At 52.2% G+C, this 27578-nt stretch overlaps 2 protein-coding genes and 1 long non-coding RNA gene across 7 annotated transcripts in view; all 3 read left to right on the top strand.

Annotated features, from left to right (window-relative positions):
• Positions 1 to 2840, top strand: part of NFIC (nuclear factor I C) — a 91426-nt gene extending 88586 nt beyond the window's left edge. For all 5 annotated transcript variants that reach the window (XM_083421676.1, XM_083421678.1, XM_083421677.1 and 2 more), the window contains one exon: positions 114 to 2840. In XM_083421676.1, coding sequence (XP_083277802.1) covers positions 114 to 131 — 18 coding nt within the window. In that variant the 3' untranslated portion in view covers positions 132 to 2840. The remainder of the gene's footprint in view (positions 1 to 113) is intronic.
• A 5995-nt stretch (positions 2841 to 8835) lies between these two features.
• LOC310668646 lies at positions 8836 to 12478 on the top strand. The gene is made up of 2 exons (XR_014506749.1): positions 8836 to 8995; positions 9027 to 12478. It is a non-coding gene; the product is annotated as an uncharacterized lncRNA (long non-coding RNA).
• A 4038-nt stretch (positions 12479 to 16516) lies between these two features.
• Positions 16517 to 27578, top strand: ABHD17A (abhydrolase domain containing 17A, depalmitoylase). The gene is made up of 5 exons (XM_083421872.1): positions 16517 to 16897; positions 19537 to 20093; positions 22712 to 22906; positions 24301 to 24480; positions 26406 to 27578. Exons 2-5 carry the CDS (start codon positions 19777 to 19779, stop codon positions 26629 to 26631), a joined length of 918 nt encoding a protein of 305 aa, XP_083277998.1. The 5' UTR covers positions 16517 to 16897; positions 19537 to 19776; the 3' UTR covers positions 26632 to 27578.

The following is a 27578-nucleotide window of genomic DNA, read 5'->3' as shown; positions in this document are numbered from 1 at the left end:
TTATATTTGTGATAAATGTTGAAAATCAATAAAAAATAATGTGCAGTTTTTTGGGGGGGAAAATAATTTTATCTTCTTTCCCCTTTCTCTTTCTCTCCTGTCTTGCCCTCCAGTCCTGGTATTTAGGTTAACCGCAGCTTACATTCGGACCTTCATCTTCCTCACCCCCCTCACCCCCCCTTCCGGGCTTTGGGCTTCCTCCGAGGAGAACGAATCACCCCCACTCCCGACCCCCCCGGCTCAAACCTTGATGGCAGCGCGGAGAGAGGGGCGACGGCGGACTTGACTTCAGGAGTCCTTGGCGCCACGGGAAGAAGGTCCAAACTTTTGCAAAGTGTTTTAAAAACCGAACGAAGCAAAGACTCGCCTGCCCAGCCCGCAACCCCGTCAGACGAGTCTTGGGGGGCCAGAAATAAACACTACTTTGGATAAAGGACGTATTGCGCCTCACGGCCGCCCCGCCGGTTCCGTTCTCAAAAGGGATGTTATATGCAAAATGTTCCTGATCTTTTTTCTCCCCTTGGGAGTGAGGGGTGGAAAAGAGAGAGACTAGAGAGGGGGGGCGTAATTCCTGGCCTGCTGCCGCCCCCTCCAGCACCTTCCCACCCCCCACCTTGCTCCCCTTTTGTACAACGCCTTCCTTCTCCAGAGAAGACGACGGAGCACCGCGCACGACGGATCTCCGCGGCGCGTCGAGACGGTGGAGGTAGCAACTCCTCCTCCCGCGAGGGAGAAAAGCTGGACACCTTTTATGCTGCGTCTGCGGCCCCCAATCCCTCCCCCCCCTACAAAATAACCTGCGCTTTGCTTCCCCGTGGGGAGTGGTCCGCCCGCGACACCCACCGCATGACAGAGTGTTGGCGAGATTTCTTCGGCGGAAGAAGAACGGAGCGCGTTTCCGCAACTGCACTCTTTCCACCCCGCAAGCGGAATGCGCGTAAAAGCGAGTTCGGAAGATGCCATCTTCGGGAAAGGGGGTGGGACGGGTGGGGAGGGGGCCGGAGAAGACGAGGTTGGTCTGGCAAAAGGGGCTGTCGGTTGGGGGGTAGACCCGAGCCGCGTCCGCGCAGGCAGAGCCCAAATGCCTCACGCGCAAAAAACCCCACAACCCTTTGCAAACCTGAAGGGTTGGACTTCTTCCAATACTGGGCAGGGGGTTGGATACGGCCGTACGCTGTGTTTAAACAGCACCCCACCCCAATTTCCCGCATGGTACCGGAGGTCTGTCTCGAACCCTTGCCTTAAAGTTGGACGTGAGGCCGAGAGAATGGGTTCCCTGGCCGGCCACCCTGCTCTCTTACGGGGAGCGGGTTTGCGGCCGGGGTGGGGGTCCGCGTCTCCCCTCAAGCCTCCACCTTTGCCCACCTTAGCAAAACCCCTTTGGGAGGTAGGTTTGGGAAAGGTAACGTGCCGGCGGGTTTGCGTACATTTGACCGCGTCCCCGGCTCGGGGGCTTGGGGAGGGATGTGAGCGAGCTGGTGGCATCCCCCCTCCACGTCCCCCCCGCAAAGAAAACCCCCCAGCCCTTGTGTACAAAGAACTATGCATGTTATAGTTAAACCAGCTATGTCGGGGGGGGGGGGCGTGGATGTCGGCGAGGCCACGGACGGGACTGCTAATACGGATTGCACATTATTATTGTTGTAGGAAATGCACTTTGAAAAGGAGAAAGGAAGGTGGGAGCGGGAGGGGGAGTTTATTTGGGGGGGGGAACGAGGTGAGGAAGGCTGTCTCCCCCTAGTGCTTTTTTGTTATTCTCTGAGGGGGGGTGCTGTCAAGAGGAGACCACCAGGGAGGCACAGAACAGGGCCTTATCGGAGCGAGTCTTTCAGGAGAAAATAGCTAAATCCAGCAGACGGGTGGGGAGGCCATACCTTATCCCACAGTTGCCCCCTCCCTCTAGGACTCAATTTATCCTTTCCCTCCCCACTCCTGCCTTCCCCCCCCCCGCAAGCCCCAGGCGGTGGAGCCCAGAAGCCATCTCTGACTGGTACAAGTGCCTACATTTTAACGCGCCAGTCGTCCTCTCCGGGTTATGGAGAAAGCGGCGGCGACCGCGGGCGCAGGCCCCGATCCGGGCCGAGCTGAACTTGTAGTGCTCCGAGAGAGCGTCGTTTCGATAGCGCCTCGCGCCCCAACCACCACCCTCTTTTCCTAGCAAACACCAAAGCTTTAAAACACCACGGACCTGATCTCCTCCCGTCGTTCGCAGAACCGTAGAATTGCTGAGCTGGGAGGGGGTCGCCCCCTTTCCCCAGGGTCTCCTGAGTCCAACCGGCTGCAACGCAGACATCGCAACGGAAGCGTCCGCGACCGAGGGCCGTGCAAGAGTCCGTGCGGCGCTGCCGACGCCAGAGTTTTTTGCAAGGTCTGGCGGCACCGCCTTTGCTTCAGACGGGTCCCTCTCCTCTTCAGCAAAAGCGAGGATCCTTCAAAACGATCCCCGGAGAGTTTCCCTCTGTGTGTTCAAAAGCGATCAAGGCTCCAGGGAGGGACGTGTGAGGTGCTGAGGGCATTGCGGCCCTCATCCAGCAGCGACCCGTCCAAGCAGACCAGCCGGAACGACCACATGGCGCGCCGAGAAAGGAGAAGGAGGTTTTGGAAGCCGCCGAACCGCAGTCCCTAGTCGCCGGGAGTTTGGGACCATCTGCAAGGCTGCAGGTTTTTAAACCCCCAGAAGTCTCGAATCTGTTCCCGTCTCCTAGCTTAAAGATCTGAAATGTGAGACGTGTTGTTTCTGGTTTTTATATGTTTGGGGTTGTTGTTTTTTACCCAAACCGGTTTGTGGTGCACCCGATCTCCTTTGCCCAGGAGTCTCTGAGCCTTCAGATGTACAAAAAGAGTTGTGAGTTTTTGAGAAAAGGCACGGACTTCTCCAGCGCAGCTCCTTCGGACGAAACAGCAGCGGTTTTGGGGGACCTTTGACCTGGTCTCTCCCAGGAGGACTTTCCCCCATTCCCGGGGGTCTTCTGTCTTCAGCCCAGCTTCGCGGCCTGAAAGATTGGGGCCGCAGTGCCTGCCGCCCCTCTGAATGATGCTTCCAACGACGACGTCGCTCGCGACTTATCCTCAGGGGCTGTGGCTTCTCCGCCCACCTGGGGCTTGCGTTTGCATATGCAAAAACCCACCTGCCCCCTCCTGCCCCTCCTCCGAGGCCATGGGGGGAGGGGGAGACACTTTGCTAGGTAACCCCAAGGCCCTCACCTCCCATGGGCAGTGTTTGGCGGAAAGGGAGGGCAGTTCCCAGCGACTTGTTTACATCTCTGCACCTTTATATGATGAGAAATGTTGACGCCAGGTTTCACCAGTAGTGGGTGGGAGCGCCCCACAACCCCGTCCCCTCCCTCCGGAAAAAAACCACAAAAAACCATGGGCTTTCTCCAAGCTGAAATTAAACCACAAACCTGGTTTCCTTCCCATGGGGGTGGTTATTATTTTTTAAAACGGAAATCGTAAAGCGTATATTTGCAATTCCGGAAGGATCCGAGAGAGATTTTTTTAAACCCTTTGCCACTATAGACTGCATGGTGCTTTCGGAACAGGAACTCATGTGACCTAGCTCAACCAATCAGCTGGCTGAGAATGCGTGCATGGCAAGAATACATAAGCCCCGCCCCCTTCTCGCCTTCCCCCAAAAAAACTTGGCTCCGCCTCTCCGATGAGGAACAAAACGGGGGGGGAGAAGAAACCCATCGCTCCCTTCCCTCCTCGCCCCCCCTCCCCGCCCGAATTTGCACGAGAGAAAAAAAACGAAAAAACGAAAAAAAAACGAGAGAAAGATGTTTTATACCACATAATGTGCCTTGCCTTCTACAGAAAAGAAAAATGTATTAACTTTAATGAGATTTAATGCACAGATCTGTTTGCATGCTTTTGATGCGTGTATGGGGTAGGGGGGAGGAGAAAGGGGGGGGTATGCAGGGTGGGTGGGGGGGAATTATTGCCTTTTTAAAAAAAATAAAATCAGCATTACGGACGGGGTCGCGCGAGGGCAAATTGCAATGGAGGAAATGAAGCGAGGGTTTTCGGTTGTTGTTTTTTAATTCTTTTTGTGTTGATCCCGAAGTTTCTGGAAGAGGCTGCCGGGGGGCCGAGATGGCTTTGAGGGGGTTCGGTTTTCTGGGCTTGTGCAAAAGGGTGGGGCATGTTTTGCGCACATGGGTTCGAATTGGCGCAGGTGCCTCTTCTCCCCGTGAGCAAACGCACACGCTCCGTTGTCCTTATAGAGGGTTGCAGCACCCCATAAATGCCCCTGGGTGGAAGGAGAGGGCTGGAGACGGTCACACTCGCCCAACCCCACCTCTTCGACTCAACAGGTTTGGCGGCTTTGTGCCTTCCCCACAACCCGCCTCGCCTGTTTAAGCGGAGGCAACTGTGGCGTCGACAAGGGGGTGAAACGGGACCGCTCTAGAACCGCTTTCAGCCCTCGCGGGCCACACAGTCCCTTCTTAACTCCTGGGATCATCGAATCGGAAGGGACCCCACGAGGTCATCCAGCCCACCCACCCCCGTAGCACGGGACTCGAATCCACAACCCCGAGATTCGACGTCTCGCGGTCTGCCGGCGGAGCTCGCTTTGGGCGTTTGTAGCATGTACAGAGCTCCGCTGGGACTCCTTTGATTGCCAGCGGTCCGTTTTTTTTGGGGGGGGGGGTCGTCACGCATTTCAAAGCGATTGATTTCTCAGAGGCGGTTAAAGCACCTTTGTGCTGGGAGTCTCACCAAGTCAGAGTCCAGCGTGTCTTTAAAAAAAGCAAACGAACCCCAAGACATGAGAGGCTGTTAGCTGTTTCCCCTTAAGTCCTGTTTGCACTGGCTTGGCCTCAACAAATCATAGTATTGTACAGTTGGAAAGGGCACCTCAAAGGTCCTGTATTCCAGCCCCCTGCAAGGCAGGGATCGCAGCTAATAATAATAGTAATAGTAGTAATAATAATTTTATTATTTGCACGATGCCCCATCTGGCTGGGTTGCCCCAGCCCCTGCGGCCGTCTTGAAACAAAATATTAAAAACACTCTAAAACGTCAAAAACGTTCCAGGCCACGCAACTTCGATTAAAAAATCCTACAAGGAAGAAGAGTCGTTTCTGAGGCCGTTGCCCTGTCTTAACAGCTCTTGTCATTTCTCCGAAAGAAAGTTGGGGCTCTCTGTGCCAGGGTCTGTCTAGACCAAACTTTTTCCAGGAGGCCGCCCCTTTCATCCCATAATAAGCTCATCTCCTGCGCCTGCCCTATAAAAAAAGCATTCGAATAAGCGATTTGCAGGAGCGTAACAACAGAATAAAATTCAAAACGGCCGCCATTAATTCCACACTTACGCCAAATCCGATCGAAACTATTTGTATTTTTTTGCTCTATAAGACTCACTTTTCCCCTCCTAAAAAGTAAGGGGAAATGTGTGTGCGTCTTATGGTGCGAATGCAGGCTGCGCAGCTACCCCAGAAGCCAGAACAGCAAGAGGGATTCCTGCTTTCGCTGCGCAGCGATCCCTCTTGTTCTGGCTTCTGAGATTCAGAATATTTTTTTTCTTGTTTCCCTCCTCCAAAAACTAGGTGCGTCTTGTGGTCTGGTGCGTCTTATAGAGTGAAAAATACGGTAGTTTAATTAACTCAGCAAAGCGAATGAACAGTACAGTCTTAACTTGAGTTACTGGCGTTTCAGGTTGCGTTTTTTTCGGGTTACGGACCTGCCGAAACCCGGAAGTACCGGAACAGGTTACTTCCAGGTTCCGGGAGTCGCGCATGCGCAGAAGCGCTAAATGGCTCTTTGCTCATGCGCAGAAGCGCCGAAACGCAACCCGCGCAGACGCGACGCTGCAGGTTGCGAAAGTGCATCCCGTACGGATCACGTTTGCAGCCTGAGCATCCACTGTATTGGTTTTTCGGGCCCCTCAACTGCCCCTTGCCCCCCTCCAGAATCTCACTGCCCTCCAACGGGGAACTACGAGCTTCGGGAAGGGCTGGCCTGTAGCAACCCCCCCAAAATACTTGTCAACAGCATTTGCAACATTATCACCCCAGATTGCCCCCCCCCGGGCACCCCAAAAACGGGACCAGCCCGTCCCTTGCTGTTCGTCAGATAGATTGATTCTGCCGCTAGAGGTTCTGCTTCACCATCACTGTTGCAAAAAAAACAAGCCCTTTTAAAATACCCGGTGGGTGTGCTTTTTTTGGAGGGGGGGGAGAAGCTGGTGTTCTAAGACTGTAGACATCACCCACCCTCCCACCCGCGAGAGACGGACAATGAGAATTTGAATCCTGCGCCGCCACCCGCCAGTTGGTGCCAACATGGGGCGGCAGAGGTGATTTCCGCCCTGGCTGCGGTTCCACGTCTTCCAGTTACGAACGCAAATGAAAAATGGGGAGAGGGTTTTCCCCAATATGCGGCGCTCCCCTGTAGGTAATTTCTTAATTATCAGCAGCAATGAAATTAAATCGCCTTGGATGAGTTGGGCTAGGCTTGAATTTTGCAAATCTTGACTTCTTTCTAATAGATCAAAGTTGACAAGTGTGGCAGAGAAGGACTTTTGGGGTGTTTTTGGGGGGGGAATGTCCTCCCCCCCCTTGCCCCCGCTTGCAAGGAATCCCCGGAGATCTTATTCCAGCCCCAACTTTCTCTTTCCCCTTGCATTCAGCATTCGGTCTCTGGAGTAGATTGAGGGAGCGTCAGACGTAGGTGTGTGGATGTTTCGAAATGGGGCGAGGTGCGAGAAAATACTGTGAGGTTCTAGGTTTTTTGGGGGGGGGTTGTTTGTTTCAACAGAAAGGTCTTTGCATGCTCTGGGTTGCAAACAGGCCAGCTAACTCCTCCAGCGTTTGAGAGCAGGAGGGCGCTTGCCGTCTCTCTGAGCGAGTCTCTTCCGGCTTGCCTGTTCTTCCAGTCCCTTGTTGGTGGGGTTGGTCTGTGCCTGCAATTCTGCTTTGGGCTGGTGAGAACACAAGAGGCACGCGCCGGATCAGGTCCCAGCCCTGCTCTCGACTGGCCTGTCCTTGGTGGGAGTGAGGCGACGTCATCCATTCAGAGCCCAGGCTTGGCAGAATTGAATTCTTTCCTAAGGATGAGCCGTGTCTGGTTCAGTGACTCATGCAGAGAGAGAACAGTAGACTCCTCTGAAGACTGCTTTGAGCACCCTGAAACCAAGCAGCCGAGGGCATGGTTTTTTCAGGTGGGTTTTGTTTTGAAAAGTTGGTATCAAAGGTAGGGACGCAGAGATAGCCTACCTCTTCCTTGTCGGTGCCTGGGGGAAAGACAGGGGGGTTTGGGGGGGTACAGCAGGGGGGATTAATGAACAGTAGCAGAATCAACTCCATAGGCACATTTTAACCTAAAAGTTATAACCCAGGGAATCACCATCCCGGCAGGCCTATGGAGATGTGTGGTTGCGACTGATTTGCGCCCATTAAATCCTATGGGTCTTCTCTGAGGTTCCAACTCTGTTTTCCCCCAACGCTAGAATCCTTCCATCCTATATCGCCCACCCCACCATCGTCCCCACAAAACCTGCATCTTAAAAATGGAACTTTGTGAGTGTGGGGCGTTGGGCGCGAGAAAAGTTCGTCCTTTTTTAACTCGCCGGCTTTCTGCAGTTTCGCTCGCTTTCGTTCGGTTGAGCAGGTGGGGTGGTGACTGCGGTTTGAACGCTTTATAAAAAGGGGGGCGGGATTTTTTGCAGCAGCTGGCTTCCGGGAAAGCTCTGAGCAGTGAGGTCTTTCCCGACATCCCAGAATGCTACCTACTCAGGCTGCAAAACCTCAGAGCGCCCTTCCTTGTTTGGAGACCCCAAGAAATTAAAAAATTCTGGAAGGAACGCAGTCTAGGACCTGTGGGTCGAATTTGACCTGCCTGGACTCATCATGAGATCAGGTGATTGACATGTCAATAGCCTCGCACACTTATCAAATTTAGCTCCAAATTTAGCTCTCTGCAGCAGATAACTATTTACACCCATGAAAATTGGCACGCCGTTGAATCCAAGGGATGGATAAAAAAATTGGTTCAGCTCGCATTTAACTGCAGAGCTATCACATTCGCCCTCGCCGAAGGAAAACTGAAACACACCCGCTTTTTGAAATTTGCATCAATCTGAATTTTTCAATGAGGTTCTCTGGCCAAAGAACATTTGCAAAAATAAATAAATAATGCATTGAACGAGGAGGGGAACAGTTCGCGAAAATGTGCACGACAGTCAAAAACCGCATGTGGAAATTGTGTTCGTTGGGAGAAATTTGCATGGGGAAAATGCCGGCGAATTTTCGCGAGGGCTTTATTTTTGGCGAATTGCTGCGGAAAGTGGAGAACGGAATCTAAGACTGGGGGAAACGTCGACGGTGACGTCAATGCGTTTTCAGGTTAAGAATGTATTCTGTAGGCAGGATAGGCAGCCAGCACGTTTGCAAAGCTAAGCAGGGTCCGGTGTGGTTTCAAACTGGATGGGGGACCGCGTGTTGGGATTCTGGCATTGCAGAGGCCCCTTCTAACTGTAGCAGCCAACTCCTAGGGGCCAAGGTCCCTTCGGGGTCACCAATAAACTGAGGGGACCGCCTCTCTCCAAAGGTTGATGGGCATTGCCATTCAAATCTTGCGTCTTGCGATCAGTTGTGCGATCGGTTATATTTTCTTGCCCTTCCCCAATATTTTATTCAAGTTGGCAACCCAGCTTCCAGCTCTGATTCTGTAATTGTACTGGATCCATCTACACCCACCCCAAAATGCTAAAAAAGTTCACCTACTACTTATTATTATTATTCTTATTATTAAGCACTTAATTTTGGTCTGTTGGTTTATCGACCAGCAACTGATGGAAGAGGGATCTAAAATAAAATAAACGAAAGCACCTTATTTACTGAACACAGGCCAGGCACCCACCCCAGATCTGTGGGGCAGGGTGCTTCCACTTCTTCCCCCAAGGCGGCGCCGCTGGAGACGGAACGTCCTGCCTGCCAACCTCCCACTAATCTGCACGATTCGCACTCGCAGCCCCAGAAAGGACAGCTTTGTGTCACTTGCGGGGACTTGTGGCCGCCCAGGTGTCTCTGAACTGCAACTCCTGTCTGCCCTGACCATTAGGCCATACTGCCTGGGGGACTGTTGGGAAGTTGGGGCCAGTGGAGTCCTCCCATCCTTTGCCACAAATCTACAGGCTGCAAATGGGAGTTTCTCCGCAGAGCAGAGGCTCGGGCGTAAACGCAGAAGCTTCACAGAGGTGAAGATCTGACCCTGGCAGGCCGTGGCCTTTAACCTTTCCCTCCGTGTTTCCTGTTCGGCCGCTGCCCCAAAAAGAAATCGTAGGCAAAATGTAAATACAGCTGGAGATTGCCGGGGATTGAACCTGCAACCTTTTGCATGCAAAGCTATTGGCTTCTCCTAAAAACAACACAATATTCTAGTCCTCATTGCCCTGGGTGAAGGGTTGGTTTAAGTAGAAAGCTGCTTTATACTGAGTTGGGCCCCCTGGGCAGCCTACACTGGCTTGCAGCAGCTGTCCAGTATTTTGGAAAGCTTTTCCCAGCCCTGCTGGGAGCTGCCGTTGGGAATCGAACCCGGAATCTTATGCAGGCACTGTGCCCCTGAGCTGAGACCCAGAAAACAGGGCCTCTAATCCTGAATAGCCCCACCTCCTGAGTTGGCGGAAGAGGGGGAAATTGAGGCGGTTTGCGCCAAAAGTCTCCCCGCCTTTTAAAAATAATAATGAGGCGTTTGGGTGCATTTCCACGAAGACAAATAAAAACCACAGATCAAGAGCCTTGCAGCAACCGCACCTATGCAACCCCGTCGCAACTGCTGCACTTACGGATTTATTTCTGCCACCCCCGGGTGGGAACAGGCGCTCTTAAGAGAGGAGGACAGATGTGCAATTGTTCCAAGGCAGAAAACTTTTCTCAAAAAGGATAGGGAGGAAGGGTTGAAGCTGCGGGAACCGTAAACGAAATTGGGAACTAAATTAGGGCGTGCCGAGAGAGGTGTCTCTTTGTAGGACGAGCGGCGTCGCCCAGAGGCGATTTCCGACTCGCCCCAGGCGAGCTGCCGTCGGAGGAGCAGCTCTGCCGACAATCAGGGAGGCGAGGGAGGAGGGAGGCTGCGGGTTGGAGAGAAGGAAACCCCGGGGTGTTTTTTGGGGGGGTATCCGTCCTGCTCCCCCATAAGATGTGTGTGGGGTGCTATGGCCTTCCGACAGCTCCTGGATTATTGAATTGCACCCTCCATGCCATCTGGCTAGGGAGGTTGAGGCTGTGAGAGTCCGGCCACAAAAGGAAGTGTGCTGGTGCCGTAGGTTTCCGTGAGGCGTGGTCTGAGTCCAGTCCGAGGTCGAGGGAGCAGTATTGAGGCCGTCCGTCAAAGCTGAAGCTGGGTCCAAGGCAGGGAGTTGGGCGAGGTCAGGGGATCCGGCAGGACAGGGTGCAGGCAGGAACTGGCTAGTGACAATGTTGCTCCTGCAACTTGGGGCTGGCTGGCTTTTATCTGCCCCGAGGCATAGGGTGGCCCCGATCCTCAGGTGACTCGCCTCTCCTGGCCTGGAGGCGAGCACTCCTCCTGCGGGAACTTAGTTCCCCTCTGCCCTGAGCCTCTGCAGCTCAGGAGAGGCTGGAGGGTTACCGGACCCAGCGGCAACCTCAGCTTCCTCTGACGGGGCTGAGAGTGGAGCACCTGCAGGCAATGGGTCCTCCATCACCTCAGGAGCCAGAGCAGACTCACCTGCGGACCCAGCACAGGTGAGGACCCTTCAGGCTCAAGCCCCAGCCCCGGCTCAGCTGGTTCTGGAGGTGGGGACTCCTGTGCAGGCTGGGATTCCTCAGGTTCAGCCTCCGATCCCAGGCCTTCACAGGAAGGCCCAGTTCTGAAGAAGCACTCCCCTTTCCCGGGAGAGAATGCCTCTTCGGAATAGAGGCATTCCTCCATCTCTTGCGTGCAGCCGGGAAATGTTCCTTAGAGCAGGGACAAGAGGTCCCCTCGCCCTGACCCTCCAGGGACACGCCAAGCTCCCTTCGCCCCCGACCGTCGGCGACGAGAACTTCCCCGTAGCGCCATTCGCACTGTGGACTCTGTGCGAGGAAGTCTACTCCCACTTCTATGCAAGGCACACTTTCGGGGGCGCCCTCCTGCCTTCCTCATGCACTACATATTTTTTATACTTTGGGGGCAGTTGTTTGAAGGGCCCCACGGGGGCAGAGAAATCATGTACAGAATATTGTATTTACCTTTATGGTGCTACGCCGGAAACGGGGGCGTTCTTGGCACCTGGGTGACGCGGCAACTCGCGTCCGACGCGTCTCCCTGGGTGTCTCCACCCTCCCACCCAAAATCGCTTCCCGGCCCCCGACAAGGCGATTTCGTTAAAGCGATAGGTCTTTCCCCCTTCTCCCCCTTTTCTTTCTTTTAAATGGCCGGAGGGGCAAAGGGCATGGACGTCTAAACTGACAATCCTTCCTTGAAAGCCAGGATAATCTCGCAATTTGGCCGGGGTGGGGAGCACTGTGTATATATATCTATATCTTTTTTAAAAAAGAAGACTTCTTTTGCAATATAATTTTATTAAATTGCTGCTTCTCTCTGTTTTGTTTTGGAAAGGAAAAACACACACACACAAACACCAGCTTCTTTTAACTTGCACATTTGTGGATTTGAGGTGGGGGGCGCTCCCCCCCCCACAAGATGGTGGGGGAGGGGGGTTGCCCCGAGGGGAAATTAAGAAGCGGTGGGTTTTGAGTCGATTTAGGGTTTTCCGTTGTCCTCAAAAGGTCTGAGATGGTGTTGTAGCAGGGGGAGACACTGTAAGCGTTCCCCCGGAAAAATATTGGCGAGCTGATAGAAGCTGCCGTTTGACGACGGCTTGTAGGATGAGACTATGTTCCAGCAACAACCCCCAGCTTCCCCCCCCCAGTTTATTTCAGAAGAGACCCAGAAGAGCCTTATCCCTAGATTTCTCCCAGCTTTCTTGCAAAACGAGCCGCTTCCAAACTGATTCAGCCTCCTTTTCCGCCTCTGACGGAACCGCTCTGAATCCGGTTTAGCCGAGGTCGCTGAACAAAAGACGTGGGAGCGGGAGGGAGGTGCCGCCATCGCGGTCGGAATCCGGATTGAAACCGGATTAAGCGTGGGCGTGACATTCGCCCTCCGGCAGCAGTCGGAGGAGCGGCTGCTTAACCGCTCTGTCGATCGCTGCGCCCGTTTCCCCGAACCCTGAGAGTTTGGGGGAAGTTGTTATCTGTGGGGGCTGCCTTTGGAAATAAGGTGTGTATTGGGATCAGTCGTGGTTTGTTTGCTTTTCCTGGCATCGCCCTTTCTGCTCACACACACAGGCTTCCCTATCCTGTCTCAAACCTACAAGGTTGTGGCGTGTGCTGTGATTTTCTGGGCCCATAACCTGTCGCCGGACAATAATACGGCAAGGACAATAACTGTATACTCGCGCCAAGGAAACAAAAGCCAGCAGCATTCTGGAATACCAAAAATATAATTTATGCTGTGCCTATGAAATTTACTGCTGGATTGTGTTTCATTGAGCCCTAATCACCTATTTACCCCGGGTAATTTTTGCTCTTGTAAATTTGTGGCGTTGCTATCCCCACACACACTAGTATGAAAGGGGCCCAAATTCAATACTGGATGGAGAGATTTGGCACCCCCCTCATTCTACTCCCCTCCTGGCTGATGCAGTGCTGTCAGGATTGGCCGAGGGGTAGATCAAGTGGGCGGGGCTTGGTTGAGGGGAGGAGCCAGTGGGCGGGGCTAAGTTGGTTGGCATGCCCACTCGCCCCTATTATGAGTTCGGTCTGATTCAGGAAAACTTGCAGATGGCTGACTACACAAAACACATTCTCAGAAATCGCACCTATACAAATGAAAGTTATTAACTGTCCTTGACTACAAATAAAACAACGATTTGACATGGATGTGATTTGCAGCCGTCGAAGGGACAGGGAAGGGAATTAATTTGGTTCGCTTTTCAATGCAATCAGCCCAACATCTTGGGGTCCTTCGAAATCCGAGCGTCCACAAACTTTGCAGTGTGGTTCTGCAAGCGCCGCCCTGCAAATGTTGCCGTATTTCAAGTTGTTGAGCTACTAATCCCGTCATTGGAATTCCGGGGAAATCCTGTAGATATAATGCACTATATCAATTATCTATCGGGGGGAAATGCATGGTTGAGGCAAAATTACCTACAAAGCAACTACAGGGGTACCTCAGTTAAAGAACAGTCCGGTTCAAGAACGATTTGGTTTACAGACTCCGCAGAACCAGAAATAGTGTCTTGGTTTACCTTGGTCTAAGAACGGAATCCGAAGAGTGGAAGGGCACCGGCGGCGGGAGGCCTCATTAGGGAAAGTGCTCCTCAGTTTAAGAACGGTTTCGGTTTAAGAACGGACTTCTGGAACGGATTAAGTTCGTAAACCGAGGTACCACTGTATATTAACGGGAGCGGATTTTTCTGCGGGTTTTTTTAAAGCAAACAGATGCCAAAATCGAATCAAGCAGACTGGATTTAAGATAGGGGGAGTGAGAAACTAAGAGGAAACCAAGACTTGACCAATTTACCGGCCCGTACCGCTTTTCCCGACAGCACTGCACAGCCGGGATGTCGCCGTCCCCAAAACCTTGAGCCACACTTTTCCGTTTGTGAAGTTTTATCCTTTTGTGTTCATGTCCCCTGTTGTCATTGCGTAGTCTGGAAGAGGAGGAGGAGGAAGAGGAAGGGAACATTGGGGTGGGGTGGGGAGATAACCGAGGCAAGAATGTTTCTCAGAGCCGGGCCAAGATCCAGCTGGCGACAATTCTCATTTCCTTCAATCTTTTATTTCCGCCGATCCCCTCTTTTCCGTATATCTGACCGGAAGTTCGTTTCCTTCCCCTGACGATGACACGCAAACACACTTCTGCCGTTTATATTTTACAGATGTCGCAATAATAGTTTACTCTCTCGCTTGCTGCTTGCTAAGTTAACACACATATACACAGTGTTGTCCACGCCGGGAAGAGCGAACTGAGACCGTTTCCCGGCTAAAGAGGAACTGGATCTGGCCTCAGGGGCGTTCTGTCTACACCACAGCCTTAAACTGGTTTAGCGGCCGGCCTTTCTCTGTTGGGAACGGTGGGTTGCACAGAACCCGACTCAGAGTAGATGTGTTGGAAAGTTGCATCTGGGAACCCGTTGTGTCGAGCCCACCCTTTCGTTCTTCAAGGGGTCTACTCTGAGCGCAATGAACTCTCGAGCCCGGCCCTGACATGCTGCAAGCAGGGATCGTCAACCCACAGTTCCCAGGCGCTAAACTACAGTTCCCGAGGTTCGTTGGGCGGTTGGGGTTTGTGTGGAGGTGTCGCTATACAGCATAAACGTACCCGAGGGAACGAAATAATCGGCTGCAACACAGATCTCGGTCCGTCAACACAGCAATCTGCAATTCATCCCTCTCTCATTTCAGCCGGGCTCAGTGGCGTAGCGTGGGTTGTCAGCACCCGGGGCAAGGCAAGTAATTTGTGCCCCCTAACCCGTGGATTTGCGCCCCCTAACCCTAACCCCCAGATGTTGCGCCCGGTGCGGCCGGCCCCCCCTGCACCCCCCACGCTACGCCACTGGCCGGGCTCACCATGGCCTCCCCATTCACTCACACGCACACACAGGCTTGCTTTTCTCCAGTGCTTTTCACAATATTTGATTCTAGCATTCGTCATACGCGTACTGTTTTTTGTTTTTGTTTTTTAGCCAATGCACTTTTCTTCCTTGTTTTTTATTTTAAATGTACCATTATCCGAAAGCCGGCTCTGGTTTTCGTTCCTTTTCTCTCCCTCCCCCCCCCGCCCACCCCCCACCCCCTATGCAAAAGGAAAATAAAAAAATAAAATTCCAAAAGGACAATTTAAAAAAAAAAATGAGAAAAAAATAAGAAAAAGGTTGGAAAAAAAATAAGAAAAAAGTTGCAAAAAATGAGAAAAAAATGTATAAAAATTAAATAAGCTATGCTTTCAACTCTCTCGCAGCCTCTTGTGTCTTTTGTATATAAGGTATATATATATAGCTTTTACAGAGTTAAAGCCTACAGGTCCAATTGTGGTCCACTATCGCCATCTGCTGGCCAAACAGGGTTAGTGTTGGGCCCTGGCTTTCAAAAGCAAAGAAGGGCTAAAAGCTTCACCGGTTGGATTTGCACCTGTCCGGCAGCCGCAAAGGAGAAAAAGAGATATGATAGCTGTTTTCAAACATCTGAAGAACTGTCACGTGGAAGGTGGAACGAGCTCGTTTTCTTCTGCTCCCGAAGGTAGGACTCGAACCCATGGCTTCAAGTTACAGAAAAAGGAGATCCCGACTACACATCAGCCGCTCTGAGAGGCAGCTTTCCACAAATATTAAAAAACATAATAATACACATTAAAAGGCTTCCCTATACAGGGGTTAGGGATGTGGGTGGTGCTGTGGGTTAAACCACAGAGTTTAGGGCTTGCCGATCAGAAGGTCGGCGGTTTGAATCCCCGCAAGGACGGGGTGAGCTCCCATTGTTCGGTCCCTGCTCCTGCCAACCTAGCAGTTCGAAAGCACGTCAAAGTGCAAGTAGATAAATAGGCACCGCTCTGGCAGGAAGGTAAACGGCATTTCTGTGCGCTGCTCTGGTTCGCCAGAAGCGGCTTTGAGAACACTGTCCCACCATCTCGTCCTCTGTCGTCCCCTTCTCCTTGTGCCCTCCATCTTTCCCAACATCAGGGTCTTTTCCAGGGAGTCTTCTCTTCTCCTGAGGTGGCCAAAGTCTTGGAGCCTCAGCTTCAGGATCTGTCCTCCCAGTGAGCACTCAGGGCTGATTTCCTTCCGAATGGACAGGTTTGTCTTCTTGCAGTCCATGGGACTCTCCAGAGTCTCCTCCAGCACCAGAATTCAAAAGCATCCATTCTTCGGCGATCAGCCTCCTTTATGGTCCAGCTCTCACTTCTATACATCACGACTGGGAAAACCAGAGCTTTGGCTATACGGACCTTTGTTGGCAAGGTGATGTCTCTGCTTTTTAAGGTTTTAGAGTGAGTTTTTTCCTTGGCTCAGGGTGGGGGTGGCATAACTCCATACCCTCCAAAAGAAAATAGGAAAAGCAGGACATTCTGGGATCAAATCAGAAACTGGGGTGCTTTCAGTAAATCCAGGACTGCTCCTGGAAAACAGGGACACTTGGAGGGTCTGGGATGAACCGTCGCTCCCCTGTCCAGGATAATGGGGATTAACTAAGAACAGGGACTCATACAGAGGCGCACATTTATACTGAGTCAGGCAACTGTCCACCTAGCATTGCGCACACGCAGCCGCTCTCCATAGAGTCACGCAAAGAGTCCTTCCTGGGGATGCCCGTCTGCAAGCGAAACCTGGGGGGGGGCCTCTTGGGCCTTTCCCCGCGAGAAAATGACTCATGAAGAGGCGCGTCGGGCCACCCCTTGCGCGGCGCGGCGCTTGGGGAAGCCTTTCCCCAGCGTGGCAACCGTTTTCTCCCGTGCCGGGCGGAGGAGGCCTCGCTCCACCTCCGGCCCCTCCTGCCGCCCCGTCGTCATTTCCAGTGCGGCTGTCGCTGCTGTCACATCCGCCTCCTCGGGAGGAGGAGGAGGAGCAGGAGGCGCCGAAGGGGAGGCGCAGACGAGCAGCGAGCCAGCGCCAGCCGCGTCTCCGAGTTCCAGGCCCCGGGCGCGTAATGCGGAGCGCGGCGGGGGCCGGTTGCAGCGCCCGGGCGGGGGCCCGGAGGCGGCGGATCGGGGCCTGGCCGGTGCTGGGCGGCTAGATCCGAGCAGCTGCTGCCGGGAGAGGAGGGAGGAAGCCAGCCAGACGGAGGGAGAGAAAGAGAATTGACGCGCAAGAGACGCCAGCTGCCGTGCGCCAAAGCGCGCTTTGGAGAGACCCCCGTCGGGACTTGGAGAGGGACGCGCGGCGGCGAGGGTGATTATCCGGGCGAGGCGGGGGCGGAGGGGGCGTCACTTGTCCTTAGGATCCCGCGGCGGATAGAGACGGGAGGGTGCAGGGAGGGGAGTCCGTGGCGGCGGCGAGCCCGATCCGGGTTGTTTCCTTTCGCTTTGCGCGCGCCTCCCTCCCCGAGGAGTGGAGAACATCGGTGCGCCTTCGGGCCTCCCTTCTCCCCCGAGGTGCGCTGCCTTTAGGGACCTCCTCGCCAGTCGGCCTGGCGGCTCCAACCGAGCGCGCTGTTGCCGACGCGGACGGGCAGCGGCTCCCCGGGGTTTCGGGCAGGGAACGGGCTCCCTCTTTCCACCCCACCAGCCCTTCCTGGATGCAAGAACAAGATGCCAGTCCTCAAGGATCTGGGGTAAGGGTAGATTGAAGCCGAGAAGCTGCCTTCTGCAGTGGGCCCCAATCCCTCAGTATTGCCGGAACTGGCTGGCAGCAGCTGTCCAGGGGCTTCAAGACTGAACCCGGGAGGTCGCCTTCTTAAATCTTCTCAATGCCGCCTCCCCCCCCTTTTTTTTTGCAGAGCACTAAGGTGTTTAGGCGGTATGTCTACCAGATGCTTCAGCACTGGTAAACCCACCGAAAGGTCCATTGATTTCAGTAGGTCTCCGAGGAGGAGGAGGAGAACCTAGTTGGGAACTGTTATCTTCTCTCGTATTTGGGGGATGTGTGTTTGTTTTGCAAACTTCGACCCTTTCCAGAGCGCGTGCACACACACAGTAGAGCAGTCCGGGTGTCTGCACCTTTACCTGTTTACTCTGAAGTCAGCCCCCCTCCCTCCTGAGTTGCGTGCCCCACCTCTCCCCCCCCCCCCAGAGATACATCTGGCAGAGTTAAATACTTAACGGCCGATGATGTCATTATTGTTTTTCCATAGCACACCGTTTGACAGGGCTGTTCATCCTGGAAAGGGAAAAAAAACCTTGTCCAATCCACAGATGGCTCTGCAGCGCCTATATATATATATATATATATATATATATATATATATATATATGGAATTTGTAGTTAAGGGAACCGGCTTGGCGGCCTTTGCCCTGGACTGTGGAAAACGTCTGTGAATATATCTATATACAGTGGTACCTTGGTTCTCAAAGATTTGGTTTCCTGCGCGAAAACCAATGTCCCCACTGTGGAAGGATGTGTGGATCCAGAATTGGCCTCCACCGTCACTTACAGACTCATTGTTAAAACCGTGTTTATGGAAGACAATCTTACTCGGCTAGGAGTGATCACTAAAGAAGAAGAAGGTTCTCAAACTTCATCCGTTCCAAAACCAAAGCGTTCCAAAACCAAGGCACGCTTCCCCATAGAAAGTCATGCAAAAGGGATTAATCCGTTCCAGACTTTTAAAAACAACCCTTAAAACAGCAGTTCAACATGAATGTTACTATCTAACGAGACCACTGATCCATAAAATGAAAGCAATAAACAATGTACTGTACTATAAAATAAATAAGACAGTATTGTAGATGATAAAAATTAAAATTATCCCCCCCCTTTACCTGCACTGATGATGGTCATTGTTTGGATGGGGGGCTTTTATCCATTTCTGCAGTCACACAATCGATCCATCAGTAGTTTAACTGGGTTCCACAGTCACAGAAACAAATGAATTGAAAACCCTTTTATTTCAAATGGGTTCTTTGTGGGGCCTGCCTGGTGTTTTTACACGAGTAGAATGTGTCCTTTTATTTAGAATGCATCTCTGGGTTATTTGCGGGGCATAGGAATTCGTTCATTATTTTCCCCCCCAAAATGTAGTCTGGCCCCCCACAAGGTCTGCGGGACAGTGGACCGGCCCCCTGCTGAAAAAGTTTACTGACCTCTCATCCAGCCCAACCCTTTGCAGTGCAGGGGGAAATCCGTACCCCGTTAAAACGATGGAGTCCCTGTGGTTGTTTCTAACGGTCCTTTCCTTCTGTTCCCCATTTTTTTCTTTCTCTCTTTTTTTTCCAAATTCTTTTTTTATTGGTTTTCACAATATTATAAACAAACAAACACACAAGACAAACAAACATAAATCATAGCCTTATTGAAAATTACACTTATTGACTTTGTTAAGTGACTTCCTTGCTTCCCATTGGTTGAATTTCATTGCGTGTCCTTTTAATGGTTTCCCAAATCCCAATTCTTACGAAATTTAACTTAAACGTTAACATCCTTAAATCTTCACCTTATGGAATTAAACATATTAGCTCATCACTTCACAGAAATAAAATCCTAAGCCAATTAAGTATCTGCAAGCTGTTTTCAGTTAACTTAACAAATTTAACTTGTTGTTGTTGAGTCGTTTAGTCGTGTCCGCCTCTTTGTGACCCCCTGGACCAGAGCACGCCAGGCCCTCCTGTCTTCCACTGCCTCCCGCAGTTTGGTCAAACTCATGCTGGCAGCTTCGAGAACACCGTCCCACCATCTCATCCTCTGTCGTCCCCCTCTCCTTGCACCCTCCATCTTTCCCAACATCAGGGTCTTTTCCAGGGAGTCTTCTCTTCTCCTGAGGTGGCCAAAGTCTTGGAGCCTCAGCTTCAGGATCTGTCCTTCCAGTGAGCACTCAACCACAAATTTAACTAGATAATCATTAAATTTAATCCACTCACTCTTTTTATTTTTAGGACTCTGCAGAGGGAAACGGACGCTCAGCCAGGAGACATTGGAACGCAGCCGTTGTACGCCGGAATGCGCGAGAATCCTCCCATAGTTCTTCGGAGTGAGCATGTCATAAAGGCTTCCTCCATCCGGCGGGAAGCTAAAACATTTCCCTAAGCGCCCTCACCTTCACTGCTTCCCTCCGGCCCGAGACTTCTGCGAGTGTCCCCCCCAAAAAAAACCTTATTCCTGCCCCGCCAGCCACCATGAACGGCCTGACGGTCAGCGAACTCTGCTGCCTTTTCTGTTGTCCGCCTTGTCCCGGGCGCATCGCCGCCAAACTGGCTTTCCTGCCCCCTGAGCCGACGTACACCATCGTCCCCGAACCGGATCCCGTTGCGGGGGGGCCCGGAAGCGCCTCCCCCCGAGGAGGAGCCATGACCCGCTGGAAGCTGCACCTGGGGGATCGAGCGGATTTCCAGTACGCCCAGCGGGAATTGGACACCATTGAGGTGTTCCTCACCAAGAGCAGCCGGGGAAACCGCGTGGGGTGTATGTACGTCCGATGTGTACCTGGTGCCAGGTGAGACTGCGTTTATTCCACCCTGTTTCGCTTTTCATTTCTTTGCCACCTTTCCGTCTTTCTGCTGCCGTTATTCATTGCGAAACAGACAACACCGGACAGACCAAAACAATACCGCAATGACAACTAATAATAATAATAATACAGTGGTACCTCAGGTTACAAGGGAGGCGGGTGGCGCTGTGGGTTAAACCACAGAGCCTAGGGCTTGCCGATCGGAAGGTCGGCGGTTCGAATCCCCGTGACGGAGAGAGCTCCTGTTGCTCGGTCCCAGCTCCTGCTGACCTAGCACTTCGAAAGCACATCAAAGTGCAAGTAGATAAATAGGTACCACTCCGGCGGCGTTTCCGTGCACTGCTGTGGTTCGCCAGAAGCGGCTTAGTCATGCTGGCCACATGACCCGGAAGCTCCCTCGGCCAGTAAAGCGAGATGAGTGCCACAGCCCCAGAGTCGGTCACAACTGGACCTAATGGTCAGGGGTCCTTTACCTTACCTCGGGTTACCTACGCTTCAGGTTACATACTCTGCTAACCCAGAAATAGCACCTTGGGTTAATAACTTTGCTTCAGGATAAGAACAGAAATTGTGCTCTGGCGGCGTGGCGGCAGCAGGAGGCCCCATTAGCTAAAGTGGCTGATGGGAAAATCAGAGAGCCAGTATGGTGTAGGGGTTAGAGTGACTTACTGGGAACTGAGAGACCCGGGTTCAAATCTCCTCTTGGCCCTGAAGCTCACTGGGGGTGCCTTTGGGCCCGTCACTGCCTTTCCGCCTGACCTAGTGAGGTTACAGGGAACCAGGCAGAGGGCCTTCTCGGTGGTGGCGCCCTCCCGCCAGATGTCAAGGAAATAAGCAACTTTCTGACTTTCAGAAGACATCTGAAGGCAGCCCTGTTTAGGGAAGTTTTTAATGTTTGATCGTGTTTTTAATATTCTGTTGGGAGCCACAGAAGGGGGGCAGTGTTGCCGTATGGGGGGATTGCCGTAACCTGGGTCTCTGCGGAGATTTTGCCGGCTCGGCCACGGACTGCCTGCTGGGGAGAAGAAGGGAGGGCGGGGGCCAGGAAGGAGCCACAAGACAGATGTTAGCACCACAGCTGTTTCCGCTGTGGACGAGGGCGTTTCCCCGATTTGGAATTTCCTGTCCGCTTTGCAACGGATACCAGGATCCGTTCATCCGGTTTGCTGCAAACTGTTAAAAATAAGAGACCTCCTTGCTGGCAAAAGACCTGAATATCACCAGGCCTGCTGCGAAATAACTCTGTTTTATGGCGACAAGGACAAGACGGGCTGTGATGGTCGATGGACGGCTGCTGATTTTAAACTCTGGGACATAGATTTTTAGTGGAAGGAAACACTATTTTTACAACGGAAATGAGTTTATAGGGAGCTTTCTGTTTCGCCTACTGCGGTAGTGCCAGGAATTTTGGTGAGGCCCCCCCAAAAAAGTTGTTGAGCTTGCTTTTTGGGGGAGAAAGCGCCCCCAAAATGTTGTCATCTGTCCTCAGGATTTACGTATAAGCTAAACAAGTTATAGCTTAGGGCCCCATTCTCTTGGGGACCCAAAAAAAATTAAAGGGGAAAAAACTGGATGTATATTTCCAAAATATAATGAAGAAAACAAATAAAAAAAACCTACATCCAGCAACAGTGTTTTGTGTTGTGTAGGCTCCTCTGATGTAAGTCATGGGCCCCGCCTGCTCCCTAAAATATCCCTGGTTTGCTCCTTTCTAAATATAGGGTGGGATGTGGGTGGTGCTGTGGGTTAAACCACAGAGCCTAGGACTTGCCAATCCGAAGGTCGGTGGTTCGAATCCCCGCAACAGGGTGAGCTCCCGTTGCTCGGTCCCTGCTCCTGCCAACCTAGCAGTTCGAAAGCACCTCAAAGTGCAAGTAGATAAATAGGTACCGCTCTGGCGGGAAGGTAGACGGTGTTTCCGTGTGCTGCTCTGGTTTGCCAGAAGCTGCTTAGTCCTGTTCAGGGGTCCCTTTACCTTTACCTTTTATATATAGGGTGCCTACATTTTGCATGTACTGGTTGCAGGGCAACATGGGCAAATGGCTTGAGATACCGATTAGGTCCATAAATGACCATATAGCATCTAGCCAAAGGTAAAGGGACCCCTGACCATTAGGTCCAGTCGTGGCTGACTCTGGGGTTGCGGCACTCATCTCGCTTTACTGGCCGAGGGAGACAGCTTCCGGGTCATGTGGCCGGCAGGACTAAGCCGCTTCTGGCGAACCAGAGCAGCACACGGAAACGCCGTTCACCTTCCCGCCGGAGCGGTACCTATTTATCTCCTTGCACTTTGACGTGCTTTTGAACTGCTAGGTTGGCAGGAGCCGGGACCGAGCAACGGGAGCTCACCCCGTCGTTGCGGGGATTCGAACCGCCGACCTTCTGATCGGCAAGTCCTAGGCTCTGTGGTTTAACCCACAGCACCACCCGCATCCCCTATACAGCATCTATTCAACACAAAAAAACAGCGACCATTTGTTGTTGACAAAGGACAGCTGGACATAGAAAGGGCCCCATGACCTTCAGGAGCTGAGGGCCTCATCGAAACGAAATCCAACCGTGCACATGAAAGACATTCTCTTCCATCTCTCCTTCCCTTGCAGGTTCACGGTCCTGTTTTCACACGGCAACGCTGTGGACCTGGGCCAGATGTGCAGCTTCTACATCAGCCTGGGCACCCGCATCAGTTGCAACATCTTCTCCTACGACTACTCCGGGTACGGCGTCAGCACGGGGAAGCCCTCCGAGAAGAATCTCTATGCCGACGTCGACGCTGCTTGGCAAGCACTGCGCACCCGGTGAGCGTGGGAGCGAGGGTGCCCTCTTTAAGTCAGTTGTTAGCTCGCCATTCATCAGTGGGCTAAACCACCGAGCCTCTGGGGCTTGCTGATCGGAAGGTCGGGGGTTCGAATCCCCGCAATGACGGGCTGAACTCCCGTTGCTCGGTCCCTGCTCCTGCCCACCTACCAGTTCAAAAGCACCTCAAAGTGCAAGTAGATAAATAGGTACCGCTCCGGCGGGAAGGTAAACGGTGTTTCCGTGCTCTGCTCTGGTTCGCCAGAAGCGGCTTAGTCCTGCTGGCCACATGACCCGGAAGCTGGACGCCGGCTCCCTCGGCCAGTAAAGCGAGATGAGCGCCGCAAGCCCAGAGTCGGTCACGACTGGACCTAATGGTCAGGGGTCCCTTTACCTTTGACGGGCTGAGCTCCCGTTGCTCGGTCCCTGCTCCTGCCAACCTAGCAGTTTGAAAGCACACCAGTGCAAGTAGATAAATAGGTACCACTCCGGCGGGAAGGTAAATGCTATTTCCGATCAGATGTCAAGGAAATAAACAACGATCTGACTTTTGGAAGACATTTGAAGGCAGCCCTGTTTAGGGAAGCTGTCAATGTTTTGATGTTTTACTCTGTTTCTGTATATTATTATTATTATTATTATTGTTATAATACCTTGTACATCTGGAGGGTTACAGCATATGTTAAAACACCAAATATTAAAAAATTCCAGATGCAGGGTTGCCTTAAGGTGTCTTCTTAAAGTTGTGCAGTTCTTTATCTCCTTGGCATCTGAAGGGAGGGCTTTCCACAGGGCAGGTGCCACCACCGAGAAGGCCCTCTGCGTGGTTATCTCACTTCTCGCAGGGATGGAACTGCCAGAAGGCCCTCGGAGCTGGACCTCCATGTCCGGGCTATACAATGGGGATGGAGACGCTCCTTCAGGGATACAGGGCCATTTAGGGATTTAAACGTGAGCACCAACACTTTGAATTGTGCTCAAAAACGTACTGGGAGCCAATGTAGGTCTTTCAAGACTGGTGTTATGTGGTCTTGGCAGCCGCTCCTAGTCCCCAGTCTAGCTGCCGCATTCTGGATTAGTTGCAGTTTCCGGGTCACCTTCAAAGGTAGCACCACGGACAGCGCATTGCAGTAGTCCAAGCGGGAGATAACCAGAGCATGCACCACTCTGGCGAGACAGTCTGTGGGCAGGGAGGGTCTCATCCTGCGTACCGAATGGAAACAGAACTGACCTGCGCCTCCATGGACAGCTGTGAGTCCAAAATGACCCCAGGCTGCTCACCTGGTCCTTCGGGGGCACAGTCGCCCCATTCAGGAGTGTGCTCAATAATTATTGTTGTTGAAACTGAAGTTGGCTTTGCTCTCTCTCTCTCTCTCCTTCCCTGCCTTCCTTCCAGATACGGGATCAGTCCCGAGAACATCATCTTGTACGGACAGAGCATCGGGACGGTGCCCACTGTCGATCTGGCCTCTCGCTATGAGTGTGCGGCTGTGATCCTGCACTCACCGTTGACTTCGGGGATGCGTGTCGCCTTCCCGGAAACCAAGAAGACCTACTGTTTCGACGCTTTCCCCAAGTAAGGCTGCTGAGGGTGTCTGTGTCTGGCATTTTGGGTTGGGTGCTTCCATCTGCTGCCAAATTAGGAAGGTGGGCGGGGCCAAGGGGGCCTGTCCGTCACCGGACGTCACCCTCGCAGTCCCGACCAAGATGAAGCCAATTAGAACAACAGCGCTAGGTTGGAAATGGTTAAAGGTAAGTCTGCGACCAGAAGGAGGAGGCATATCAGGAAGAGTGGATTAAATTTAATGATTACCGTTTTTTTCGCTCTATAAGACGCACCAGACCACAAGACGCAAGGAGGAGAACAAGAAAAAAAATATTCTGAATCTCAGAAGCCAGAACAGCAAGAGGGAGCGCTGCGCAGCGAAAGCAGCGATCCCTCTTGCTGTTCTGGCTTCTGGGATAGCTGCCCAGCCTGCATTCGCTCCATAAGACGCACACACATTTCCCCTTACTTTTTAGGAGGGAAAAAGTGAGTCTTATAGAGTCTTATAGAGTTAAATTTGTAAAGTTAAATTAACTGAAAACAGCTTGCAGATACTTAATTGGTTTAGGATTTTATTTATGTTAAGGGATGAATCAGTATGTTTAATTTCATAATGTTAAGATCTAAGGATGTTAATGTTTAAGTTAAATTTTGTAGGAACTGTGATTTGGAAAACCGTTAAAAGGCTATGCAATGAAATTCAACCAAGGGGTTTGTAATTTTCAAAAAGGCTATGATTTATGTTTGTTTGTCTTATGTGTTTGTTTATAATGTTGTGAAAACAAAAAAAAAATGGGGGAAAAAAGAAAATGGTAAAAAGTAAAGGGACCCCTGACCATTAGGTCCAGTCGTGGCCGACTCTGGGGTTGCAGTGGTCATCTCGCTTTATTGGCTGAGGAAGCAGGCGTACAGCTTCCGGGTTATGTGGCCAGCAGGACCAAGCCGCTTCTGACGAACCAGAGCAGCGCACAGAAACACCGTTTACCTTCCCGCTCGAGTGGTACCTATTTATCTACTTGCACTTTGATGTGCTTTCGAACTGCTAGGTGGGCAGGAGCAGGGACCGAGCAACGGGAGCTCACCCCGTCATTGCGGGGATTCGAACCGCTGACCTTCTGATCGGCAAGTCCTAGGCTTTGTGGTTTAACCCACAGCGCCACCCGCATCTTGAAAATGGTTAAAAAGTCATTAAACTTTAATAGAATTTTTTAAAACTTAAAAAACAAAAACCAGATGTGTTGAAATAGGAATAGTAAAACGAGCACTCTTTAAAAGGAGCCAGTACCCGAAAGCCTGCTGGGTGGAAGGACAAGGAGGGAGCCAGTTTGGCTTCTCTAGGGAGGGAGTTGTAAAGTTTGGGAGCAGCCAGCACTGAAAAGGCCCTGTCCCGCAATCTCACCAGGTGTGCCTGTGTAGCTGGCGGGAGTTTCAGTGGCCTCCTCTGAAGATCACAAAACCAGGGCAGGTCCGTTGGGAGGGGGGAAGAGATTTAAAAAATAGTAAGAATCAGGGCCTTGTTTCATCCAGAACTCAGTTTAAAAAAACTATGGTTTAAAAATCCATGTTTTTTTAAAAACAACAACACCTATGGTTTAAAAAGCCATGGTTTAAAAAAAACCTATGGTTTAAAAACCATGGTGGTGGTTGTTTTTAAAAAGCCATGGTTTAAAAAAACCATATGGTTTAAAAACCATGGTTGTTGTTGTTGTTTTTAAAAGGCATGGTTTTTAAAAACCATGGTGGTGGTTGTTTTTAAAAAGCCGTGGTTTAAAATAACCCACCATGGTTTAAATAACAATGGTTATTTAAATAACCATGGTTTTTTAAAAAAGGGAATCCCCACCATGGTTTAAATAACCATGGTTCACAAAACCCCTACCATGGTTTAAAAAAACCATGGTTAATGTTACGGGGCGAACCAGGCCAATAAGTCATGTTCTTTTCCTCTTCCGCAGCATCGACAAAGTCTCCCGGATCACCTCCCCGGTCCTCTTCATCCACGGCACGGAGGACGAGGTCATTGACTTCTCCCACGGCTTGGCCCTCTACGAGCGCTGCCCGAAGGCCGTCGAGCCGCTGTGGGTCGAGGGCGCCGGCCACAACGACATCGAACTATACAGCCAGTACCTGGAGCGCCTGCGCAAGTTCATTTCGCACGACCTGGCCAGCCAGAACAACTGACAACCGCCCGTCTCGTTTCTCGCCCTCTCCTCCGGCCGCGGCGCGCGCACCTCGGTTCGGAGGATGGCGAGGGGCTCGTGGCTTTAGGGCGCTGTTACGGGCACCAGTCCCCTGCCCACCAAAGCGGGAGAGGAGTCCTCCGTTACAGAGGGGCGCCAGTCTCGGGTGTCTCTCGGGGGCATTTCCTCTGACACCAGGAGCCGCTCGCTCGCCCCCCGCTGCCATCTCTGACGTCAACGCCTCCCGCCCCGGCAACGCGCCGAGCCGCCCCTCTCTGCGCCTGCAGACTAGCTGTCTCCGCACATCGCTGTCCTTTTTTTTACAAAAAAATACGTCGACGATGCCTCCATCGAGACTACGCTGCCACCACGACATCCCATTTTCTCGAATCCTTCTTTTCGTAACTCTCGGCGAGTCCCAGAGATAGCAATAAGCCTTGGGGGAAGGGGGAAGGTGGGGCGGGATAACCCTGGCTCTGCCCCGAGGGCACAGTGTGGGGTGGGGCGCCAAAATGCATGACGGCCAAAGCGGTCCGCTCTGCCTCCGCTGCCCGTCACGCAGCGCCACCTAGAGGCCGGAGGACCTCCGTTACAGATTCTCCTGCGCAGCGGCGGATGGAGTTTTCGCCAGGATACGCCGGAGCGAAGACCCTGGTTGTGGAGTACAAGCTGTCTGATCTACGCAGGATGAAGCGGCTTGGTGGGAATCAGAGAGACAGCTTGCCTGTTCCGTCCACAAACTCCCGGATCCTATTGTTTGAATATCCCCGCTGTATCCGGATACCCCCATGTGTTTGAGCCAGAATTCATTTAATTCCAAGTAACACAGGGAATCTTTTTCGTGTGTGTGTTTTCGGGGGGGGGGGGGGGGGAGAGGAGGGAGTTTCGGGGAAGCCTCCCACCCGTTCGTTTTTGAAAACAAAGAGGAATAAAAGTTTGGAAGACCCA

Source organism: Podarcis tiliguerta, assembly GCF_965153285.1.
Source record: "Podarcis tiliguerta genome assembly, chromosome: 18".
NCBI classification, from domain to species: domain Eukaryota; kingdom Metazoa; phylum Chordata; class Lepidosauria; order Squamata; family Lacertidae; genus Podarcis; species Podarcis tiliguerta.
This window is presented reverse-complemented; position numbering and strand designations above follow the sequence as displayed.

What these genes read in the sequence shown, in the direction of transcription:
- ABHD17A (XM_083421872.1), top strand. Translation starts at nt 19,777, where the DNA reads ATGAACGGCCTGACGGTCAGCGAACTCTGCTGCCTTTTCTGTTGTCCG. An exon ending in CGATGTGTACCTGGTGCCAG is followed by an intron (nt 20,094 to 22,711) that starts GTGAGACTGCGT and finishes CTTCCCTTGCAG; the next exon opens with GTTCACGGTCCTGTTTTCAC. An exon ending in TGGCAAGCACTGCGCACCCG is followed by an intron (nt 22,907 to 24,300) that starts GTGAGCGTGGGA and finishes CCTTCCTTCCAG; the next exon opens with ATACGGGATCAGTCCCGAGA.